The following is a 27,370-nucleotide window of genomic DNA, read 5'->3' on the forward strand; positions in this document are numbered from 1 at the left end:
TAATCTAGTATGTTGAATACACCAGCGAGTTAAAACCCCATATTTGGCCTTTCTTACCATAAATGCAATGCAAAAAGATTAAAAAGATTAAGTAATCCCAATTTTTACAACTATTTAATATGTACTATAAACTTACAAAAATGTGTATCACATCAACATCCGACCTCAAACGTTAGAGTAGATTATGAAAACTAACAATGTTACAAATTGATTTTTCAGTATTTCAAATACGAGCACAATAATCCAAAGATATCAAACCGCAAAATCGGACTTATTCAAGAAAGTTTTCTTGGTATTACCAATGACTGTACATAACAACGTTTTATCTGTCTGTATCTTAGAATCAACAATTAAAAATTCTATTTGATAGCGGTCTAATCAGCTAATATTGACTCTATTAATCCACCATGAACATGCGCCGTATATTACAATCAGGAGGAAATGGACAAAATGATAGTTTTCACTTACCTAATCAAATTAATCAATTAAACAGACGGTTTGAAATAAAATTGTTTTATTCGTTTTAATTGACATTTTGAATAAATTTTCCCGATATGCTGTTAAATTCGAATAAAAGAACAAAAGTATCAATTATATTACTAATGAAGAATGAATCGGCAAAATGTATATTAGTTCAATACAATACTTTGGCAAGACTTGTTTTGATGGAATTCTTGTTCCATATACAGTTTTATTGCTTTTAAAGTCCTTCGGGTGTTGCATTTTGTACAGTCCTTTTTATCAGAATATTGCATGTTTCCTTGTAAAATTTTCTGTCAATGATTTTTAGTCTCCCTTGGTAGATTCGAGTTAAAGAACAACTAAATGTTTAATGAAGAAAGACTCTGCAAAAAGAAGCCTAAATAAATTATGTGTCAAGACTTGTTTTGATGGAACTACTGTTCCATTTTATAATGCTTTCAAAAACAACAGCTACACCAAAACTAGCCTGGTCATATGGGTGTTATATTTAGTAGAGTTTCTTTGCATCAGAATATTGCATGTTTTCTTGGGAACATTTCTTCGCATGGTAGTTCAATCGATTTTTCAGTTTCCCTTGATAAGTAAAACACATCAGTCTCCCTGGGTAAATATGTCATATCAGTCTTTCTTCATAATTATAACCTTCATGAGTATGACATGTCAGTCACTCTGGGTAAGTATAAAATTTCTGTCTCCCTTGATAAGTACATATATGACATGTCAGTCTCCTTTGATAAGTATGGCATGTAAGTCTCTCTTTGTGAGTATGACATGTCAGTCTCCCTGGGTTAATATATCTTGTCAGTCTCCCTCGGTAAGTATAACATGTCCGTTTCTCTTGATAGGTATGACATATCAGTCTCCCTCGATAAATATGACTTTTCAGTTTCCCTTGATAAAAATGACAAGTTAGTTTCCCTTGTTAAGTATGGCATGTCAGAATCCCTTGCTAAGTATGGCATGTCAGTTTCCCTTGCTAAGTATCGCATGTCAGTTTCCCTTGCTAAGTATAGCATGTCAGTCTCAACTGATAAGTATAACATATCAGTTTCCCTTGCTAAGTATGGCATGTCAGTTTCCCTTGGTAAGTATGGCATGTCAGTTTCCCTTGCTAAGTATGGCATGTCAGTCTCAACTGATAAGTATGAAATGTCAGTTTTCCTTGATAAGTATGGCATGTCAGTTTCCCTTGCTAAGTATGGCATGTCAATTTCAACTGATGCCATGGCAGTCTCAATTGATAAGTATGACATGTCAGTCTCAATGGATAAGTATGACATGTCAGTTTCTCTTGGTAAGTATGACATGCCAGTCTCAACTGATAAGTATGGCATGTCAGTTTCCCTTGATAAGTATGGCATGTCAGTTTCCCTTGCTAAGTATGGCATGTCATTTTCAACTGATAAGTATGACATGTTAGTTTCCCTTGATAAGTATGACATGGCAGTCTCAATGGATAAGTATGACATATCAGTTTACCTTGGTAAGTATGACATGCCAGTCTCAATTGTTAAGTACGACATATCAGTTTCCCTTGTAAAGTACGACATGTCAATTTCTCTTGATAAGTATGACATGTCAGTCTCAATTGATAAGTATGACATGTCAGTTTCCCTTGATAAGTATGACATGTCAGTCTCAATTAATAAGTATGACATGTCAGTCTCAATTGATAAGTATGACATGTCAGTCTCCCTTGATAAGTATAACTTATCAGTCTCTCTTTATAAGTATGACATGCCAGTTTCTCTTGATAAGTATGACATATCAGTTTCCCTTGTTAAGTACGACATGTCAATTTCTCTTGATAAGCATGAAATGTTAGTCTCAGTAGCTAAATATGACATGTCCGTCCAATTGATAAGTATGGCATGTCAATTTCTCTTGATAAGCATGACATGTCAGTCTCAGTTGCTAAGTATGACATGTCAGTCTCAATTGCTAAGTATGACATGTCAGTCTCCCTTGATAAGTATGACATGTCAGTCTCCCTTGATAAGTATGACATGTCAGTCTCAATTGATAAGTATGACATGTCAGTCTCCTTTGATAAGTATGACATGTCAGTCTCCCTTGATAAGTATGACATGTCAGTCTCAATTGATAAGTATGACATTTCAGTCTCAATTGATAAGTATGACATGTCAGTCTCCCTTGATCAGTATGACATGTCAAATTCACTTGATAAGTATGACATGTCAGTCTCCCTTGATAAATATGACATATCAGTTTCCCTTGTTAAGTATGACATGCAAGTCTCTATTGATAAGTATGATATGTCAGTATCCCTTGGAAAGTATGACATGCCAGTGAATCTATATAAGTGTTATTATCCTAAATCAAACTTATTATATCTCTGAACGACTTTAACAATATTAATATGACAAGTAAATATTGCTGACCTTACCATCACTGACTATACTTCACTGAACTTCACAAGTATTTAAATGGCAAAAATGACAAATATTGCTTGCATTTTATATACAGTATAACTTTAAATTATGTTTATCTAATGGATCGTTCACTACTTAGAACAGTTTTCGGATTACTAATATGTATATTTCATATTAATTTGAACACATTAAACATTTGGCTCGTACAAACGGATGTGTTTATTATTCAAATGTCAAAATGATATAAAGTCTCCGCTTAGCTTCTTCTCTATTAGTTAAAGTACACAGGGAATTTTGACCCGCGTGAATCTCAATTGAGACTTGAGTTTTACATAAATGTCACCTCATGTAAGCTCATACTTGAAACTCACATGAACTGGTATCACTTGCGTTTCACGAGTATTGAATGTGAATTTCACTTAAAAAACACAAACCTTTTCTTTTCACGTGTTTTTTTAAACGTAACGGTTATTCAAATAACATTTTAAAAAATTCACAAATTTAATTAGAGTCTTGCAAAAATCCAAAAGTGTTTTAGTAAAGTTTATGTGAAATTCACATGAGCACATTTTGCTGGGTTTAATATTTAAACTGCTTAGTGCAGACAATTCTGATAGTCTGATAGTCAAGTGATATATGAAAATGTCAGATATTTACGTCGATAATTTATCATCTTGATCTCTCGACTGAGAAAAAAAAGATATAAAGACTCGCGATAACAAAAATCCTTTTTGGAAAATGAAACTGCCGACCTTGATTTTTGATTTTGAATGGCAAATGAAATCGACTTAAACATTCAAGTGCCTTCCCAAAGCACGGGTGGTTTTAAAATTGCAATTCTGTTTCCAAAAGTTTTCAGATTGCACTCATTGTTTAGGTTTGTGACAAATCGGGCATTTGTTATCGACGAAGTTGTATTGATGACAACCCTCCCCTCTTTTCCTTCAAATGAAATTGTAGATGTATAGTACGTTGAATGTAAACTATAATTTAACAAACAAATAAAAACATTTTTTCTCAGTTAGAACGATGCTAGTTTGTTGTAAAAATGATCAAAGTTTCATAAACAAGTGTCTCGTAGTTGGTTAGCTTGAAATTAACAACCACAGCCACTTACAACCTTTAGAAAAAAATCAGTTTCAAGAAAGAAAAATAACAATCAAACACACGAACACTGACTAATAGCTACTTTTATCTATCTACTATAACAAACCTTCAGATGCGGTATGTCAAATTCGTCTGTTGGATTTAATTTTAATTCCCTATTCAAATTGACTACCGTTGCAACTTCATCATCCAAATGATAATCCCAAATAAAAATACTTACCAAAATTTATTTTAACTATTGAAATGAAAGTTTTTATTAGCTCTATTGGATTGAAGCCAATAAAATATTTCACTCAGTAGTAAAGAAATTTTATTTAAATGATATAACTGCACTGTTTTCCTTTTAAGTTCGATCTTGTCTTTTTAATTTTTCTAAAGAGGTATTGAACCGTACTTTTTAAATTCAATTTCTTTATTGTCAATTTGACAATTTTTAAAAGGTGCAAATTTGTATTTCATTTATTCTACATTGCGTGAATGTTTTAATTGAGTAAGTACAAGTGGTAACTAGGTGATTATGTAGCTAAGTAAATATATCTATTTACGGTAGCCTCTTTTTAACCACTAGTTATTGACACCTAAAGAGAAATTCGTGTCTTCTTTCGAAAAACATTTAACACGCTAAGGGTTTGATGTCACTTTACACTTAATTGCCAGCACATAAAACAAAACAAACAAGTGACGTACAATGAATCGCATTGTTTATATAACCTTTGTATAGTTTCACTTTTTATTGATGTCTACAGGTTTTATTGTAAACGCCTTTGTAAAAACTGATTTATACTATATTGAAATTTTCAGTTTTTAAGAAACGTTGAAGTGTTCGTTATACTTTTCATGCTATAGAAAACTTTTGTAAATATGGTTAATTCTTACTTACACATAACCACAAAATACTTTAAAGTCTATATTATTTATCATTTGTTTTATGTCTATTTCTTTTTATGGTTCTTATTTATATTGTAACACATATTTATGAATTTTAGAACTGAAGAATTACATGTACATGACTGTAATTTGCTCTTATCACAATGAAAAGCTTAGCAAACAAGAACTAAGCCTCACAACGTTTATTTACTTTTATAGAAATAGATTTTAATTTGCTAAACGTCCAGTGGCAAACATACATTGTACCATTCGTATTTTGAACGTTAGCAGATATGAAATAAAATTGAGAAAGGAAATGTTGAATATGTCAAAGCGACAACCACCCGACCATAGAGCAAACAACAGCCGAAGGCAACCAATGGGTCTTCAATGTAGCGAGAATTCCCGCACCCGTAGGTGTCCTTCAGCTGGCCCCTAAAATATGCATAATAGTACAGTGATAATGGACGTTTATTTTACAACCACTGTAAAGTCAGATAGATTGTGTTAGAGAAGTACAACATTATGCAAGACTTTTGCAGGCCAAGACCCTAGCGATGACATAAGAAGGGGAAAAAAACAAAAAGTGTTAGTACTGAGTGCAATTGTATGTTGCTCCTAATTTTGAAAGTTGCTGAAAGATATAAGGTTTATAATGCAGTACACTAGGTGCACGATTCGTCTGTATACGAATCATTGGTGACCAAAAAATTAAAGAACGGTTGGTAAGCCAAATCAATGAGCGAGTTGTGTATATAGCATTTATACCAAAAAACTTCCATAAAACTTCAGCGTAAACTGACATAGGCATTCGATGCATGAGTATATAGAAAAACCTTTGAGTTTCGAATTAATTCAGCAATTAATGAACAGTTGATATATCAAATGGACACTACATTAATATTTCATGTCAAAACCATAATATTGACTACTTGCATAGTAACATAACAGTTACCATTAGTTGTAACCACTCAGCGGTTATACAACGTTCTTACATATACTGCATTATTTTCTTCTAGACATACACAATCTTCAGTCTATATTTGTTTCTTGTAGTTTCTGAGAAAAAAGACTTGCCCATGCAAGTTCTTGCTATTTATTCTAAATGCAGGAAGGTATCTCTTATTGCTGGCTTCAATCAATAACCTACCTCACATGAGCTATCATCCCAGTATCAGAGAATAACCCGAATAGAATACAACATAAGTATAGTTTATACAATATCACTTACTTTTCCTCAACAGGTGGTGGCGGTGGCGGCGTTGGTTCTCTTGGTGGTGGCGGTACTTCAACTGGTTTTTCCATATCTTCTTTTTTCTTTTTGTTGAAAGGTTTCTTTTCTAATGTTTTCTTAGTTATGGGTTTCTTAATTTTAGGAGGAGAAGGTGGTTTCACTGGTTCTTTTGAGAACGAAACATCTGGGGACGGAGGGGGTTGTGTAGGTGATTCTGAGGCTCTGTTGTGATCGTCGTCAGTATTTCTATATGTAGTGTCATTGGGTATGGTGAGTGTATGTATCTGTAAAAAAACGGCAGTCGGATAATATAACTACTGTTGGTATATATACTTCTAATACAGAGATTAATAACTTTTGTGTGACTTAAGCACAAACTGTTAACCATTTTTTTACACTGCAAACGTCAGAAGCAGCATACCTTAGTCTCGCTTCTGCGACTTTCATCACAGGGGCTCATTTTTTTGACGACGCAGGCGAATCAAAGTCTCGCTGCTGCTACTTTCACTACAAGCGCTTAAACACTTCCACGGACTTATGAACTGGAAGTGTAAAAATGAAATATATGTCTTGAATCATACCAATATCAAGGTACTGGTGGACTGAGAGTAGCATTTGTATTGCTTTGAACAGAAATAATTACACGTTCATGCCCGGGGTCTGAATGTGAGCGTTTTCATTTCTGTATGCATGGTATTTTATTTTTATTCTTTTGTCCACTATTCTCTAATCTATATATTAAGCGTATCTATTCTTTTCTATTTTTTTCTATTTTTTATACATTATTTTGTTTTTTACAGTATTCTCTCATCAGTGACTCTGTAAACCCCAACAAGACCCTCTCTCTTAGTGAATCTGTAAACCCTATGAAGACCCTCTAGCTGGCATCATTTGCAATAAAAGTACCAAATATAAGGTTTATAGATCGAAATAGATTTGTAACTTTCTCCTACTGTGATTTGCTTATAGAACATACTCTATGCAGGAATTTGACAGAAAATCATTATTAAAAAAAAAAGATAACTACAATTTGACTTCAGCTTCTACTTAGACTTCAGTTTTCTTTCTTTATCATCTATCGATAAAATACATCGCCCTAGTTCATTTAATATCAGATGAATCTTAATTCGATTTCTAATTTAAGCATCATCATAAATAATTAAACGACTGCGCTAAACAAAGGTAAAAACTTAACATGATACATTTAATTGAAACAATGTTAAATTAATCAGAAAATTATCGACTTACTAGTGAATTTACATAATGTCTCCTTTTCCATGTCAAAACTCAAATAATCTATCACTGTGTGTTGAATAAAAACGTTTTACATGCAAATTCCTATTCAGAATAGGATGAGATGTTAAAATATTGATGAAAAAATACAGCACCATAGGTGATGATGAAAAGCCTTTTAGGAATACTGTTTAGCGCCGTCGGAATCAATTAGAAAACGTTTATCGTTTGTCAATAGAAGTTTGTCGGTAATCAATATTTTTGTAATTATCTGAAGTTTGTTTAGCTTTGTCCCATGTATTACCCGGATGTGCGTATGTTTTCATGTTTAGCAGGTTAATACCGTACTTTATAGATTTATTAAACAATATTGGTAATTTACGAACGTGTAACAGTACATAAGTGTATGGACAGTATTTTAAGATATTTGCATCAATATATAACCCTCACTGCGTTGGGGAGGAAAAGGGGTGTAACAATCCACGACCCTCCGTTAAAATTAGTACATTTACAGCTCCTGTGAACTGTGGATGTCTTAAAAAATAGAAATCCTCAGAATTTAGATCAATTTCGCACTATATTTGTAAACACAAAACGCAATTCTTATTCATCTTGGTTAATTATTTGACTCAACTCCTGCGGAATGGTCTTTATTTAAAATTCCCTATTTTTCCTGTTCTTACAGCGGTAAAAGTATCTTTTCTATTTGGTAAACAAAGTACATCAAAAACTGCGAAATATGTATTTGAGTTTATTTAAAATTTCATTAAAAATTAAATGTGATGAAGTAAAAAAATCAAGTCCCATAAGTATTTTAAAGTTAAACTCTTCGTGTCAAAAACGAAACACGCAATTTTAGATAATAAAACACTTCTTTAATATTAAATATTAAAATTCCTTTAACATTTAATTTCGAATTTCTGTTTCAAACTTTAGCTGCCAACTTGATGAATTTTGTTAAATTTCAACTTTAGAGCAACTAGGAAATTTGATTTATCTCCCTTTGGTCTGGTATTCGAAGTTATAACTGCATTTAAACGCGTATATTTATATTTTTCTTGTAAGGCCGGTGTTTTGTGCTGCAAGCTTTTTTGGAGCTCAATTACCCCTGATTGATCGAAAGTTTTGAAGTCTAAAAGTGTTATTAGTTTGAAGACCGAAGACACCGACAGTTCTAGATTGACAGAAACATTAGAACAGAGTGTGAAAACCGCAACAAAAAGAGAAAGTAGTACTGTCTGAGCCTTCCAACAACATACGTCTGAAAACTGTTTCATTTAGTAAATCTACTTATTAAGACGGAACAAGTACATGTACCACCTTCATTAAAGGTTAAGTGTTTTATTGTCCGTCCGTCTGTTCGATCGACAGACCAAAATTTTGATTTGGTCAGTTAATAAATAATCATGATAATAGAAAAAAAAACAAAGGATACGGATAAGCATAATCCTCGTTTGGTATAAATTAATGAAGGTTAATATGTTTAATGAAGATTTATATAACAGAGAACGTAAAACAATTAAACTATAAAAAAAGAAGATGTGGTATGATTGCCAATGAGACAACTATCCACAAAAGACCAAAATGACACAGACATTAACAACTACAGGTCACCGTACGGCCTTCAACAATGAGCAAAGCCCATACCGCATAGTCAGCTATAAAAGGCCCCGATAAGACAATGTAAAACAATTCAAACGAGAATTACATGAACGAAACAAGTCTTGAGTATAACCAAGACAGAGAATTGAACATAAGTACAAACAAATATTATTGAAAATGGGAGTACTTAAAGCTTTATACTTACATGTCTCTTTTTCTTTAATAAATCATCCTCGTCGTCTTGTAATCCTACAATACAAAAAGTTTAAGTCAAACATTTGTAAAATTTTCAATTCTGTTTCGAATGCAAATGTATACGTTGTCAAATTACCTACATGTATGAGGTATAAATGATGTAAAAGTGATTTCATTTTTTCTTAAACTGCTTTACAAGTGAAAATGAACGTTAATCTATATCAATGGCAAAATTAAAACAGTTAACTCATGCAAATTGATTTCATACGAAGCGTGTGAAATATTCATGAATTGTAATATTATAAATAAAAATCAACATAATTCATTAAAACAAGCCTTACAACTACATGTATACATATATTACAGCAAATTTCAAAAACCGAGTCACTTATACACTAGAAAAGTAATTAGAATCTTAGTTTAACTTCTTTACTTTTTATTTCAATAATTTTACTTTTTGTTTAGAAAACACACAAATACTTAAACTGTGCATGCCACCATTTTGCTTCTGCAAAAAATATGCATTTAGACTCAGTATATGAAAGGCATTTTAGTAAATAGCTATAGGTACCACTTAATGTTAAATAACGACCATTTGATAGCTGAATGTATATATATATACTCTTTCTATGAGTCATACTCGGTATACATGTAAGTTTACGGTGATGTAGGTATAAGATAATGGTTAGATTTACGATTTGAAGTTCAAGAGCGAAAACGATTCCTGTTTTAGGTAATGGCATTCAACTGAAAATCCCACTGACATAAATGTATCCGCTATCAATTAAAACCATATCTATATACAGTAAAACCTGACTAAACCGAACCCTTTCGGGATATGAGTTGTTGTTCGGTTTTGGCTGGTATTCGGTTTCAAAAAGTTCACAATGCATAAAATGTGATATGATTGGTCTTCAGAACAAGTTTGGATTAGACAGGTTTCCGGTTTATTCAGGGTTCGGTTTAATCAGGTTTCACTGTAGATAAGTTCAGTTTTATTGAAGTATTATTGTTAGGGTACACGTTTTTATCAGAATCTCATAATTTTGTAATAATATCATAACATAATAGCTTGCTCAAATGGTCGTTAGTTTTATTAATAGCAATATCAGCATTAGCATCTATAAATGTAAACCAACCATCACCAATAGAAAGTCTTATTTAGAAAACGGTTGGTGTCGCTGCGCTGTCCTGTAATGAAATCGACATAGGCTTTTGAAAAAATGCAATGCCGCTCAATAAATCATCCTAATTTGTGTGTTACCTACTCAAGAGTTACAACTCAAAAGTGTTAAATCAGTATAGTAATAACTAATATTATTTTAGTACAAATATGGCAAAATGTAATTTCGTAAAGGAAAATGTGAAATATGTACATGTACATGTATGTGTACAATTAACTATCAAGCCTCTTCACCCCAATTAATTTACTAATCCCAACCAATTCCACTACTTAAACTATTTATTGCAAAAATTCCATCTCCAAGTTCTCTACGAACAAACCTTTTATCTTTTTCTGTCTGATATACTTATACACGTTGTCTATGTAATACAGATACATTATTTATTGCTCAGAATATATTCAAGATTATAAATGATATGGAAAATATACTTTTCATTTTGTTTTTACAATTGTTATATCAAATAAAACCCAATTAGACTTAAATTAACACAACTCCATTCACTGCACGAGTTTACCAAGCACTTCATCATCTCGCAAGCAAATTGTAAGAAGACAAAATTAATGTTTATTGTTCAAAATATTGGCATGAAAAGATATGATAAGAAACAGAAACATTAATTGTACTTTAAAATGTGTCCTGTTTGTCTAGCGCTAGCGAGTATTAGGGAATGTAACACATCTCTGTGAAATATGTACAATAATTAAATGTTAGCTGTATCTGTGTTCGATACAAAGATTTACTTTTTTTTGTCTAGAGACAAAAAAATCAGAATAATATATATTTTTGAAAGAAGACTCAAAATGAGTACATTTGTGTACTGGAGACAGTTATTTGTTTTCTTAAGTAAATCAAAATCCCCTTCGTAATTTAATGTTCATTATATTCACATATCAGCATGTTTGAATTTTGTTGCTGAATTTAATACAAGTGTTTAGTTTAAATTTGAGATTTTTTAAAAGTATATCGACCCTTATTGCGTTTCCATTTACATATAAAACATACATCGTTTCATTCACACGTGTGATTTTTATTGCATTGATTCACATATTTCAATCCTTATTGCAATTTCATTCCCACCGTGTGAAAATTGATTTCATATTCGTTTACACCTTGCCAATATTTGAACAATAAACTGTTACCCATGTCTTCTTACTTATTAAGCAGTATACAAAGCAGCAGCGTGTAATAAAGGGAAGATATACCAGAAGCAAGTTTGATATCGATAGACAGACGGTGCAGTGGTTTGCCCGACTTACTCTCTACAATAACAACGGGAGGTACCAGTTCAATTGACTCCGGATCATAATCCTCATTATCTGTAAAAATTATAAGGTTGACGTGTGTTGCATGCTTATTGGTGTCATCACATACGTACATAAACACATGCGCTGGATGCTAAAATCCTAACAAGTTGGACTTTTTTTTATTTATCAACCATGGCAGCACCCCAGACTTAATGACATGGCTAGCATGACTGAACGGGGCTGAGGGTTATACTTCGATTGGTGTTCGGTATTTTTTATCAGATTAAAATTAGTTTACATAAAACTAATAAAAGTTAAATATTTATTTTTGAATTCCTGCACATTATATAGGCACATGTCTCTATCTTTAATTCTTAGTAAAAGTGACCGAATAACAGGTATTTACATTTGAGTCTATGGGCAAGCTATAATTATTCAAGAAGAAACATTACATTATTATTGACATTTTAATAACAAAATTAACAATGAAAAAAGCTCTGAATATAAATAATAACTACTACTGCATAAATATACATAAATATATATAATGTTTCGATATTTATTTTGAAATAATTATATACAAAGTATGCAATATTTTTTTGAGTAATGATATAAAACAAAGGTGCTATCATTAGTAAAAGACAACAATGTATTTGCATATTTCAACATTTCTTTACTTTTTCAATTTTTTACTTTAAAAGTGTTGATGGTAGGCTTTGAGATAGTCTGATTTTGCAACTGATTTAATTGAAACTCATATACGACAACAAATTATAAGAATTCCCCTACGTCTTCACCACTTACATGTATATGAAATCGTCAACTTCCTTTGACGGATTTTTTTCGTAAATATCGTGGTTATTTATACAAAACCCATTGATTTGTTGTTGTTTGCTTAACTTCCAGTGGCAACCATTTCAAAGTAAATTTACGTTACCAATTATTAAGCATGCTGTTAAAAGGGACCTCAACAGGTGCTCATTGAACTAGAAGCTATACATGTATGTAGTTGTGCCTTTTTATGGTTAATTCAAAGATTTTACGTCTTTCTTTCTCATTTAAATCTAATTCAAAACTTATTCCTTTTCATATTTTGGTTTATGTTGTTTCAAGATGTCGTGCTTTGAACTAGTGACATGCATATGCGTAACAGGTGGTGTTGCAGTAAGGTCAAATTTCTACTTACTCAAATTGGTCAAGTCCATACGATCTAAATCTTCGTTGATTGATGTTGGTGTTCCGGGTTTTCCATCAAGTCCGCTACCGGCACCTTTCCTGAGAAATTTTAAAAAATATTGTGATGTTTTTTGTAAATGATTTAATTTAATCCCAATAAGGACACTTATGAAGCCTGTAATACAATTATAAGATAAATAGTGTTTGCATAATACAAAGCGACGTCCAGTCTGAAACGGAATGCATTTGAAAAGCTAAAATATTTATCATCTTTAATGCATGGACCTTTTGTTATCTTTTTGTGTTTAAACTTCTAATTTATCACAGGAAATGACAAGCATTTTTAATCAAATTGATGTATTTGATTATCAGCACTACATGTACCTTTTAAAATAATTATCAACAATGCATGCTGTGCAATTTTCACAACAGGAAAATATAAATTTGAAATGTATTCCCTATTTAGAAATACGAATGTATCAGTAATGCTTTATGCCTAACCAAAGTGTTCTTCAGCGCTATGTTACATTGTTAGACTAAGCTCGTAGTGATTAAGCCATGCTCATTATATATCATGCAGTTTTATTTAATGGTAAAATCATGCGATGCTTTAAAATTGTTTGTCGTATAGATCGCGGAACAATGATTGCATGCAATGATTTGAGGTTATAATGGTGTGTGCTTTATATCTATCCAGTAGCTTAAGGGTTTAAGTCATGCTTTGGTACAAAACATGCAAGTTAGTTACGTAACTTAGTATTTATAAGTATCAGTATTACATTAAACTATTGTCTAATAGCAAGAATCGTAGAGGCAGTCTCCACACGACACCTTATAAAAAATGAACTATCATGGGTATTTTTTTATTGTTATTATGTACGCTATTGGAATGAAAATAACGCAACGTCAATGATATCTGTTTGTTTTTGAAAAAATTTAAAGGACTTTATCAAATCAAAACATATTAATTTTTGAAAATATTACAAAGATCTCTTTAAACTGCGCACCAGCTAAAATGCTTTTTTCTGCTGCACTATTGAAATATTAGGGTTGCAATATGCAATCACCTTGAAGCATACAAATCTTATATGTAACTAAGACGGAATAGTATGGTGGTGAACGTGCACAGGTTAATCTTTTACAACACTATACATGGAGGAATTCCTTGTCACCAAAACAGTACAGTAACATGTATATGTAAGAGGTCAAGGATGGTATGACAAACATGCAATTTTGTTATTCTTTTTTGGTATCTCAAATATCAGTTTTATCATATTGATAATCAAAAAAAAAAATTAATGATGCGTATAATCGATTATGACTGGAGACGCGTGCATCTGTCAGTCTTTCAGACATTGTCAATCTGACCACGATTATTGACAGGATCAACACGATAATCTTAACGTTGTATGATATATCTAAATATTTGATTGAACTTTAATATCTCAAAAATCAATCTGATGGAAGCAGTCCAGAAAATCGAGGCGTCGGTTCACAAATAATGTATTCGTATTAAATTATGTGATATTTAACATAGATTCCGGACCTTTTATTTTGATGGGATCGCTAGTTAGATGTGAACCACCAAAGAACATCAACTGAAGTTGATTATAGAAAATATATATCTACATGTATATATCTTTCAAAATAAGGAGCCTTGTATACTATGTTATATCTCAGATATCATGAAATCTGAATATTGTAACATATTGTGTTACTACTTTATAAAGTACAGAATGTGGTAAGACAAAAAGCATGTTTGAATATGTTGAACAAGCTAGTGTACGAAAATATTCAAATTCGCCCCAATATTGTTAAATCAGCATTTGCAATTCCGATTACTGTTCTTTTGACAGCTTCTTCGTAAATTGGTCAATAAAGCAGAAAACGGCTTTACAAAACCGAAGCTGTATTGGGACTGGTCCAATACAGAATGTTATAGCCCCGATTGTGTCTGATAAATGACTGATGTGTTTTTTAATCACGGGCATTGTACACTTATCTGGTTCCTTCTGTATTTGCCCTGGTATAAATTTAATAGTCAGATATATTGGCCATCAGCATCACTACATGCAGCAAACATAGAATTTATACACAGGACTATACACCGAAACGCACTGGTAACACTTAATAAATTATAACTATATAAAAAAATGTATAGAATTGAATTTGACTAAAGTTGAGCATAAAAAAACGTGAATATGCAAAAGCCTGGTAATATATTAATGATAAAGTGTGTATAAATTTCCGTAAACGAATTTACCCGTATACTTCACTAAGAATTACATTTGAGCGCAAGGAGATCTATTTGTGAAACGGTTTATATAACCCCGGTTGAACTCAGGGTCGTATTAACGGAATTTTTTGCGTTGCTTTTAAATCATTGAAGCCATCTATTTTTATTACGGGTTTCCACATCTTTAAATCGGAATTATAGAAAAAATGGAATGTTGTTAGCAGAATCAAAACAGAAATGATGAACACTGCAACATTTTCAGTAAAACATAAATAGGATGGAGGATCTGTGTATTCACATTATTTGTAAAACTCTCCTTATTCCTGTGAAGCGTGTGCTTTACATCGAGGCTTTCTATGCTTATCATCGACGCCACAGTACTTCAACCAATCAGACAACGTTTATTTGGGGCATTCGACCTATTTTAACTCAGATTTTGGAATTTTTTAATCGAAATTATAGAAAAATGGAATGTTGTTTGTACATATAAAATAGAAAAAGATGAATACTATTAGCTAAAGCAAGTTTAGATGGGGTTCTGTGTATTTACATTGTTTGTACAACTCTCCTTACTGATGCCATATTTTGGAATTTCCGTGACCTAAATGGTTCGCGAAAATTAATATTTTTATATATAGTATAGTAACAAATGTATATTTGAACTTTATGCAAAATGCCATAACCGATAATAGAAACTAGGATACACAAACGAGATATTTACAAAAATGTAGGTGTCTGGTTCACTATGTATCACCACAATGCAGGCAAGTAGAAGATACACTACACATGTGTTTTAGGTAGAGATTGAAACTTATTATCAGTATAGGCGTAAATTTATATGTAAGTATTTCAGTCTTTCAAAACGTAAATATTCTGCAGTAAATATTGATTATGAAGTAAAAGCATGCATACATTTCGAAATGGTTGAATATCTGTATATACAAAGACGATAACTAAATATATACAAGGTGGGTATTGTCGAACGTGCATGACTTACGATAAAAAGTCTCGTATGAATTCAGAGTCTTCTGGTATTGTACTAAACGATATCGCTATAAACAATTATTGGGAGTACTATTGCAAATGATGTAAACTCATTACTATTGGAAAAACTCGTTAGCTACATCCATAGTAATATATAAATGCTGACAGTTTGTTATAAAATTTACTTCTCATAACTCAGTCAGTATTTGATATGTTGAAGACATCGTATATAACATGAATTACCAGATACAAATTGTTATAAAAAAAGGATTTAAGAAAGAATAACTTTAAAAAAAGTGTGTATGGAAGAAAATGGAGAAAGAATGATTAAAATTGAGTGATTGTGTGATAATGACAAAACAAAGAAAAAACACAGTTTAACGAGATAATATGCAAAACTGCAAAAACACAGGTGGTTGTATAATAAAACAATCGTGAAATCAAGAAGTTGTTGTGATATATACCAAGTTCATAAGAGAAACAATATATCAGTAGTGCATTTGATACATATAATATAAAAATAAGATAGAGCATGGAAAAGGAACAAAACAATGTATATATTGGAGGTTTAAAACAAAGATGCTGAACACAACACAGGTACATATGTGTCAAAGAAGTGTGCGAAATGAACAAGTGTTCGACTTACGATAAATCATCTTGTTTGATAACCTCGGGATGTTCTGGTATGGAGCTGTTGAACAAAAATGTCGGAAGATGAAATGACATAGCTTTTTATATTAAGTAAATTCAGACAACTCGAATCAACCTTTTTTATGTAGAATTGTTCAATGTTATCATTAGAGCAATCAATAAAGATGATAGTCACATTACTGTGTCAAATAGCATGACATTAGGTAACATAGTTTTATTTATTAATAATTCAAAACCTGAAAACTAATAGACTTTCATACTTATTTGTCCGTTTATAAATTTTGAAATTATTATGAAACTAAGGCTTCAACTCCCTCAGGCAAAGTTGGCTTTAGATGAATTTGGCTATTTATTTTAGGTATTTTTAACATATATATAGCTCTTCAAAGATTTTCGGTACTTATACATCTTCGGATTTCAAGTGTTTGGCTTTGAGCGTTCCTGATGAAGGTAAATCCAGAAAAGCGCTTCGGACGCAATAAATTATTAAACGTGTTGTTTTATATTTTTTAAAGGGGCACTAGCTACGAGATATATAAAAAATCTAAAGTTTGATTTTTTTCTGTTCAATCAATAATGAAAGTGAAATAGTGAAATAACAGTTAGTTTTTTGCAGCCAAAAAGGTTCAATTTTGTCAAATTACGCTAAGAAACATTGATAATTAGTTATTCACTTGCAAGTGAATGAGTCGACCTCTTTAAATCCGTATTCATGTGAACTTCAATTTAACCCCTAGCTAGAAATTGACAACGCATGCATTATACGTGTACTGGTTATTTAAAGAAAAAGAATGTCAACAATGAAAGTGAAACTACGGTAAATCATTTGATTACTAATTCGATGCACATAAAATCATTCTTATACGGTTAAAACAATGAGAAACATCTATTTTTAATCTATAAAATAAAACCAAACAGACCTATAAAAATCCAATTGCACGTGTTGGTTTAATCTATTCATATCTTTATTTATGTTTACATCGCTTATATGGTCATCTGAGGTCAAATCGGTATTTAATTAGATGGCGTCTGGACTAAAATATACACGAAACGAACCTATATATTATCTACCCCATGCTCTGTAAACTGTTTATTTTAGACTTTTGACAGTTTCGATAAATGTTTTACATTGTTACAAATCAAATATGAGAATTTGAGTCAAATCGGTGAACATGGATTTGACAGCTAGTGCCCCTTTAATGAAGCTCGAAAGAAATGTCAGAATTAGGATTTTACTCTTTATTTGATTAAAAACAAGAAGATAATATGTCAATTACATACACAAATGTACATCCACACAAAACGTGTAAGCTAAAACACACAGAGTAAATCATATAAGATATGAAAGTATGAAAACGTGGATATAATGAAAGTATGAAAACGTGGATATATTGAAAGTATACTTAAACACATAATATATGATAGATAAGTTTAGTTGGTGATTATCCTTTACAGAGAGAGATAAAAACCTGCAACAATTGGAAAAAAGACATGTGCTTATTTAAAACCTATTCCCGTGTAAACCCGAATACAATATTCAACAAAACAGTGTGATATTGGTTACTGCAACCAATGCTTTATGCATCATTGTATGCAAGATTTGCACACAAGCAACTGCACCGTGAGGCAAAAATGTACATTTAATCACAAGCACTCTTCGATCACCTGAACAAACCAAACATATAATTTGGTCTGAAATTCACTCGATTCCCATACTCGTCCTCTCCTAAAGATAGCCACAAGTCTAAGGCATTTCTTGTATGACGATTTGCTTTGCTATTCAAGAATGAATTAAAATTTAGATAGGAACATATTTCCCAATTTCATTCTCAATTTTACACAACACATCTACTTTGAGATTGTTCTGCGTCTATTTCTATTACAATTCTTGGTTTGCGTTATTTTTCACAAAAATATAAATCAAACGGAACTTGCATTGAAATTTCAATAGCATTTTTAAAAGCACTGTAAATGTTTTAAATCAGTAAATGTATTCAGGCTCTAGATGTATACATTGTATCTGATAAAACAATCAACGTAAAATATAGATTCACCTTTTTCAGTTTCAATGGATTTTAGACGCATTTTGGAATAATATGCACTTTAAGACATGGTTAAAATCTAAACAAAAATTGTTAGTACATACATGTATGTATAGAAAATTAGTAAACAACATATTGTTAGGTATTGTTTCTAAAATTGTTATGTATTCAACAGTGATTTAATTACTTTGGGTAATAATGAAGAGTAGTGAATACAGGTTAATTTTACGGAATGTTAAACAAAACGCAATATTGGTTATAGGACGCGATACACTTACGCTTGCTCAAAAACGTCACTTCCTTCATCGTCGTAGCTGAAATCAGGTATATGAATATCTAATGATTGTGAAAAACGAACTTTTTTACCATCACTAGAGTTACTTCCCATACTTGATGTAGATGGCATATTTTACAAATATTCTTCAAAGTTTCATGCCATCGGCAGTGTGAATATGCAACATTCAATTTTCATGAAATCAACCACTTAGATATCATTTACTGAACTCCAAGAACTGTTTCAATTCATGATGAACAAAACAATGTTTGAAAACACAGGTTTGGTCAAACCACCATAAAACAAAACTAACTATTGCACTAGTAAGAAGGTTTCTAGCAATTTTACGTTTGCTTCGCGTGAAATATTAAGCTCTCTCTCTCAATTTTAATCTTTAAATGTACATCTTAGAACTCTAATTGGGTTTTGAAAACTTTGGATTAATTAGAAATATAGCAATTTCCCACAGAATAAAATTTCAAATTATTTTAAGAGTAATTTCGCCATTAATATAGAACACTTTTAAAAGAAAGTTTGATATAATCACATTTTCCCTTTATAAAAGCCCATAATGATTAAATTTATCGGAAACTATTTATCAAATTAAAACGTAAAGAACTATAAAAATATTGTTCTGGAACCACAAGCACATTAATTTGTCTTTAATATAACGATTGTCGTTTTAAATCAATGGGTTCGAACGGAACAGAGAAACGAAAATTACCTTTGTATGCCATAAAATTTTCTTTTACTTTTCTCAAGAGATAAAATTAAAGATTAAAAATCAAAAGTTAAAAATCTAACTTAAATATTTAGAAAATATCACGAAATCAAACAAATATTAATCATGATCTTGACTTTAATGAGTATTTTAAAATACTCATTAAAGTCAAGATCATGATTAATATTTGTTTGATTTCGTGATATTTTCTAAATATTTAAGTTAGATTTTTAACTTTTGATTTTTAATCTTTGGTATATCTATCATCATTTAAAGTTTAGATTTTTTCATCATTTGAAGAAAAATCAGCATCATATATTAAACTCTTCAAAATCAACAGATCAATAGTACAAGATCATAAAAATCATTTGGAATTGGACAATTTTTGGTGAACGAGAATACGGAAGTTACATCTTAAACCAACCTATTCGACAAAAGGCATGTTTCGACTGCTTAAACATAGAATGAATTTCAAAACAGTGTGGCTGTGGCCATCGATTGACACATTAAATTCATCCATTGACTGGGACAATTTAGGTGAACGTTTGTATGTAACGACCACTGCTCACTATGTACTTTTTAAAGACACTTAAACTATGGGGTCACCAAAGGTTCTCAACATCTTAATAAAGTAATTCGAAAAATTAATCAGAAATAACACGATGTTTGATTTATACCAATTATATAAATCAAAACATAAAGGTTATTCCTGATTAATTTTTCGAATTGTTTTATAATTACAGGCGTTAAGAAACCTTTGGTGATCACACAGTTTAAATGTCTATCGTAGGTACATCGTTAACAGTGGTCGTTACAGACAAACGTTCACGTAAATTGTCCCAGTCAATGGATGAATCTGATGTGTCAATCAATGGCCACAGCCACACTGTTTTGAATTTCATTCTAGATAATAAAAGCATAAGATAACTAATTAAATAAGTTTACAAATATAGATAAATATAAAAAAAAAATACACTTCCTTCCTATTTCAAATAACCACTAGCATAAGCAATATATCCTTAAGCAAATTAATTCCATAACAAATATTCAAGTATTCTAGGAGTAAAAAAAGAGGGACGAAAGATACCAAAGGGACAGTCAAACTCATAAATCTAAAACAAACTGACAACGCCATGGCTAAAAATGAAAAAGACATTTTTAAAAAGTTCTCGATCTTAATTTACCTTGCTGTGCTTTCTTTTCTCCACCGGTTTATCATTCTCCCGTCTTTTGTGAAATAATCAAATTCATCAAACCCAGAATCCCCTGTACACGGAGACATATCCCGACCCTCTCTTGAATGTAACTGCATACTTTTGACGATATTGCAGAACCTAGGTCTGTATCCTTGTAAGCCCTGATAACATATAAATGTTTCATTATTACGTATACATTTTTAATTTGATGTTGTTTTTTTTTTTTTGTCTTAACGCCACTTTCAGAAGAAGAAGAAAATCAGATTTTAATGGAGGAGGATGTCAGCGTGTCCAAGAAGACCATCTTCGGCAGGTGTGGTGTGGTGCGGTGCGAGGTTTGAATGTCTCCGGGGATGGGATTGTATTGCAGTGTTAAAGACATATTGGTGGGCTTCGGCTGTTTGGTCTGGTTGTTTCAATTAGGGTTCAATTTGGAATTCATTGTGGTGGAATATAGTAGAACTACTTAGATCATTCGGACACTGATGCACCTCTCATATATTTCGAATAGCGATTTAGACAGGAATGAAGAAATTTAGGCTGCCTAACTCAAATTTATTCCAATATCCATGTATTCATTGAGTGTAATCAAACTGGTACCAATGAAATATAAGTGCATTCTGGATACCGTTTTTCATCATCTTGATTTGAAATTATGGCATAGTTGGAAACTTAAATAATAAATTAAACTGACTCCCATTTAAATACCCATATCATGTTTTGGCTTTTGCTGTTAAATATATTGATTGGTTGTTCGTTGCTAAACGTCCAGTGGCAAATATGTCATGCATATTAAGGACGAGAACAAAATTATAATAAAATCATCATAAATGCAATACAAGTAGATTATTTAATAGAGGCTGTCTGGAATGAAGGTCTGGGTATTTTAGACTGCCACGACAAAATGAGGGTACTCTGGATAGGGACAGGTCAACTAAGAATCAACAAAGAGTTGTTACAATAGTTCGTAACTTGCAGAGAGCGTGGCGCTTTTTCTATGTACACGACGCACACTTTGAAAAAAGCGGACAAAAATCTATAGTGACCACAGATCTATTCCCCAGTCACCTTTGAATATAAGAACAATCTAAGACAAGAAGTACCCTTATCAAATTAAAATGAAACTATAGTAGTGCAGACTTTCATGCAAAAACAACAGATATACATTTGAAAGCGTCCTACAGCTTATGTCATATACAATGACGCAAGAACTATCACGTGAAATTAAGAAGTCGATATTCGATATTTTTTTGCGGGAACATTTTACTTCAAGTGTGGAATGAACGAAAATAAACTTTGCTTTGACCAAAACGTTATGTGTGGTACGCTGCTATATGCTGATTTGGGATTAACTCGAGACATGTTTTACCGGAGAATATCGAAGTCATAATATCAGAATATATGCGTATTACATCATTCGAAGTTCTTATTACAGGGATTTTGTGGCAACTTATTAATGTTACATAAAAAACAAAAATTTACACTAAATGACCAAACATATTAAATATTATATTATAAGCCAATTATGTAGACTACGAATATGAATGTATTAATTTAAGTCTGAGATTATATCTTATGTTACTTACATAACCTCTTCGTTGAAAGTTTCCTTCTGATCCCTGTAAAACAAATGTATATACTGTTAGAATTTTATCATAGTTACGTTTAAAAGGTAGATTTGGAAGGGGATAACACCACATTGAGATAAACCAGTTTTCAACGACAGACTATACATACATGTATATAGCTTTTTGGGATAAAGAAATATCTAAAAATGGTGCACCCATCAAAGAGGGTGTTGGTGTATTATTCAACGATACTGCTATCTAACAAGTCATAAAACCAAGCAATGGAGCAACAGTTAAAACCAGCAGGTTGTAAAGGACTTGTTTGGTGTAATCTACAAATGTATCGATGAAACCATCAACTTCTAACTCCCCCACCAAGTCGGTTTATTGAGCATCCATCAAATGCATACCATGGAAATTAGTTTTGCTTTTTGAAAGACCTAAGCAAAATGTTATGTTTTAAAATCTTAGCAAATAGTTCTGTTTAGCCATGGTATTGAAATAGAGAATGGAAACAGGGAATATGTCAAAGAGACCACAACCCGACAAAACACAGAAAACAGTCCAAGGTCACGAATAGGTCTTCAACACAGCGAGAATATCCCGCATCCGGAGACGAGCTTTAGTTGGCCTCTAAACAATGATGTATATTGGTTCAGCGAAAAAAGACGTCACGTGCACTCCAAACCCCCCAAATACATATTTATAATTAACTACATTTACAAAAAAATATTTAACTAAACTTTTGATTTTCAATTTCCCCATTGGTATCTTTATCTCTTTATCTATGAACCATGTTTTTTATCCGTATATATTTCATTGCTTTCTATTAATTTATTTGTTATGCTTGTTTCTGGTGGCGTCGCACGCCTTTTAACTGTATATATATTGTCTATCTGAGAATACTAAAATATCAAGTTATGTACATATTAACACAAAGTATTCTCAGATTGAAACGTCTTATATATGCTATTTTTAAAGGTTTTTAAAATTATTAAAGTTGATAAATATAAAATGTAGATTTCAATCTTATTATGTGTATATTTTAATAAAATATTAAATCGTATTGATTGTGTATCTACATTTTCACTAATATAAGTATTTCAATATAAAGTAAGTAATACAAACAGGTAAACGTCACGATCTTTAATTCATATTATTTAAATGTACCCTTCTAGTACTCGTAATAAAAATTAAATATTTCCCATATGTTTAATCTGATGAAATAACAATACCCATAACTTTTCAATACGCCGTAATTTAATCTTGATCTCCATACAATAATAGGTATAAATAGTGGAATAAACATTGTATAATGATGCCAAATTTTGTATAATTAATAGACAATAAATTATTATGACGGAAATGTTTGTGACTGTCCCCAGGAATTCAATATCTAGCCAAGTATTATGAGACCCCTTATGAGTTATTTACTTGATCGGTTTTCCATGTTTTCCGGTCTGTTTTTGAAACAGCCTTGTTTTTGCAACCAATCCTTTAAAACCAATGTAATTTTGTAAGTTATTTCAGCTTAAAATCTTGTGGTAAACTAATTTTATATATCACTACAAGTTGTTTCAAATTTATTGATTATATTTTATTATAAATGAATGGAAAACACCATAAAGGAAGACAAACGTTCCCTGGAAATATACACAATCCAATAGAATAAAGAATTGAAACAGAGAATGTGTCAAAGGGGCATCAACTCGACCAGTGAGCCGAAAACAACCTATGGGTCTTCAACGATATGTAGAATGCATTACATGTATGTCACTCATATAAAGCTTGGAAACAAAATAAAAGATGCAACGTCGTCTTCATCTAAGTGAATGTCTAAATTATCGGGGGGACAATGAACACAATTTATAAATAAAAGAGAAAAATGAATTTAAAAATTAAAGAATGCAGAATTCCCAATCCAGTCGGTATGTTGGCCCGCCAAATTGGTTTGATTAAGCATTGAAAGTGATATCACCCTTTTAAATTATTATAAAAAGCACGACTTTAAGAGAAGACCTATATATATACAAAAGTTATAAGATTCAAAAATATCATTGATCTTGGGTTGCAATATCATCATTGTGACTCGTTTACGCCTGATCGGGCTGATCTCAAACCATTTTACCTTTTATCAACTATCCATACATGCACTAGCTGTTACATGTAAGATGTTAATTTTTTTCATAGTTTTAAATATCTCTCTGTCTTCTTCATATAGACATAATAACGTATTAATCACAAATAGTATCTATATTGAAATATTTTAAATATTCCGTGTGGGGTAAGGCATTGTTTAGACCACAAACAGTCCATTAGTTGGCAATGTGCGTTAATCTATTTTTGTTTGACATGAATTGAACAATAGCCCGAGATTACGTAACGTTAATATACAACTGTCAATTAGTTTTTATACCTATACCATATATACAATAGCCCTGAACTTCAATGCACTTATTGAATGTTCGACAGCAAGTTTATTACAGTTTGCGCATTGCTATAGTATCTATAGTTAATATCTAATGCACTTCCGAAGTCTTATCTAACATGTGACAAACTTGTATTGTTACATATCAGTAAAAGTCATATTTAATTGACTTGCGGTAAGCATTAGGTCTATTGGGACCATGTTTATTGAAATACCCGTCTTATTCTATGAATGTGTTATTCATGTTTAATTTATCTCACTCATTAATGAATAGATATGAAATAAACGTTTCTGTATAGTCAAAGTAAACAATTACCCTTTAAATTTTGTCCCCAACAAGCGTGTAAGGGTTTCTAAAAACACCACAAAACACCTCCATTGTCCAGAAAGAAGTACACTGTCGTATTTTTGAAAACGGGTAATTGGCGCTTTACTTGTTTATTCTTTGTATCATTCAAACAAACATAACTTCGTCAAGACAACAAACTCTATTCGGAAATGAAGATTATCTTTAAAATCTGTGGAAATTCAAATTTCCAATGACTGACATATACCAGCACTAATATATTATAAACTATTATATACTACTATATTAGCCTTTGATTTCATTGATGAAAATTATATACAGCTCAAACAATAAAAAATAAAAAGAAGATGACAAAACTGGAATAAAATACACATAGGCGTTATCATGGTTATTAAACCAAAGAACAAGCATTCAGTGTAAACTTCACCACTTCAAAATAGACCAACTTCAAGTTGAGAGCATCAAACTAAATACATTGTATTTCATATCTTAGATTTAACCTACCCTTGAAGGAGCCGTCTTTGGTCTATGATAATTTATATATCTTTTCGGTTGTTTCATTGTATCTATTTGTTCTTCCGTTGGCGTTGATGTCCGAGAGTAACTGGACATCGCCGATACAGGCCGTGAATGTAAGGAACATGGTTCCAAGTCGCATGCAGTCTGAGGTCGATCGTGCAACAAAATATCGTGCATGTGCGTGTAATCATGGCATCGTGAATGTCTATCGAAATAACGGTAGTCAGGGGCAGGACTGGCTGGGTGCAAGTTTATGTTCTGTCGTCGTTGGCAGTCTTCGTATAATTTATTAACCAGTGTAAACCCACTCCTCATCTGGGCTGCCACTCTGTGACGTTCAACAACAGATCCAGCACTACGAATTCGAGGTTGGTTTGGTGGCCTCGGTGATTCATTAGACAGACGAGATTTGTTACTCTTACTACTCCACGGTCTTTCTGTCCTTCTTCCTCCATAACTTGGAGGAGCTGTACCAGGTCTTTGGTTTCTAGCTCTACTCACGTGTTTCTGTAGCGGACTTGGTGGTTTTATCCGGAGCTCAGCATAGGTATCTGTTTTCTCTGACGATCGGAGAACAAACGAATCATCCTGCGGCAACACCTCGGTACTTTTTCTAGCATCACTTGCAAATAATTTATGTTTGTAACCGTCCGCAATCCATGCAAGGCCTTCGTGATAATCTTCGAACACCATGTTTTAAATTAAAATCAGTGTCGTGTCGTTAAGCATATAATCATTTAGCGTTTCATTATTTTATGTAAACTTTACACATATATCCATTAAAAACCACGAAATCCATAACATAGGACGAAAAACAACACACGCCTATCCACTAACATGAGTCACGTACAAACTATTAAACAGTCCTAAGATATTAATAATATTGTATGAACAGATCAAACTTTAAAATGAATGCTACCAAGCACAAGTCAAAATTTAAATGTATCAATTGAAATTCGATATGAAATATGTAACGTTTATGCATCTATTCGTACATCACCATTCAAATAGAAATTCTTCAAGCATATCTGATAATCAATTAAAGCACTCCTGAACACAATTGGCTCTAGTCAATAAGCTAAACGACTTCTTTTTCACAATCAGATGAATCTCCGTATCATTAAATCAGTTCCGTTCCGTTGTTGTATCCCGTCATCAATAACAAATGAATCTTTTATTTACCGTTAAAACAACGCTGGGGCTCTTATTCCTTCGACATGATATGCACGAGTGGCATAATGGTTGATATTGTATTTAGATAATCCGAACATTAGACGAATCCGGTCGTAATACAATTATTTCTAATCTTCTTAAACTTTTTCGCAAGAAAATATTTTCATACTGACATTTTAAATATTTCCAATAAGCTTAAAATCGATTCAATCAAGATTAAAATTTGGCCAGGTTCGTGGCATCCCCTTTCACAAGGTCAGACCACGACTGATTGAATTTCTAGTGTTCTATTTATCAACAACCTTTTGTTCCAATGAATAAATTACTTTGTTTGTAACAATCGGAGTTACTAAATATGCACGGATCAATACGTGTAATTATTGAAAATCACACCTTCTACAGGTAACAATAATTAAAAACATATTTTATCTCGGTAACAGTTACACTATTGATTTTTAAAAGATTTGTGAAAAACAATTTCATAGCGGTTTTAATTACATATTTTCTTTTATTTAAAAGAAAATGTATTGTAAACAAAAAGTAATTTCATAGA

The 27,370-nt window shown here is 31.9% G+C and overlaps 1 protein-coding gene across 42 annotated transcripts in view; it reads right to left on the reverse strand.

Moving 5' to 3' along the window:
* The window catches only part of LOC139527951 (uncharacterized), a 104,017-nt gene that overhangs the window by 7,313 nt on the left and 69,334 nt on the right, over window positions 1–27,370 (reverse strand). For 2 of the 42 annotated variants that reach the window (XM_071323647.1, XM_071323645.1), the window contains exons 3-11: window positions 22,409–22,441; window positions 20,811–20,983; window positions 18,255–18,365; window positions 16,585–16,629; window positions 15,952–15,993; window positions 12,729–12,817; window positions 11,501–11,614; window positions 9,125–9,168; window positions 6,082–6,368 (exon numbers count right to left, since the gene is read on the reverse strand). In XM_071323647.1, the coding sequence (XP_071179748.1) occupies window positions 6,082–6,368; window positions 9,125–9,168; window positions 11,501–11,614; window positions 12,729–12,817; window positions 15,952–15,993; window positions 16,585–16,629; window positions 18,255–18,365; window positions 20,811–20,983; window positions 22,409–22,441 (938 nt within the window). Of the gene's footprint in view, window positions 1–6,081; window positions 6,369–9,124; window positions 9,169–10,617; window positions 10,657–11,500; window positions 11,615–12,728; window positions 12,818–15,951; window positions 15,994–16,584; window positions 16,630–18,254; window positions 18,366–18,909; window positions 18,946–20,810; window positions 20,984–22,408; window positions 22,442–25,629; window positions 27,218–27,370 lie in introns of those variants that run through there. The other 40 variants (XM_071323654.1, XM_071323653.1, XM_071323676.1 and 37 more) reach the window with 37 other exon arrangements.

The sequence above is a fragment of the Mytilus edulis genome, chromosome 6 (assembly GCF_963676685.1).
Source record: "Mytilus edulis chromosome 6, xbMytEdul2.2, whole genome shotgun sequence".
Classification (NCBI taxonomy): domain Eukaryota; kingdom Metazoa; phylum Mollusca; class Bivalvia; order Mytilida; family Mytilidae; genus Mytilus; species Mytilus edulis.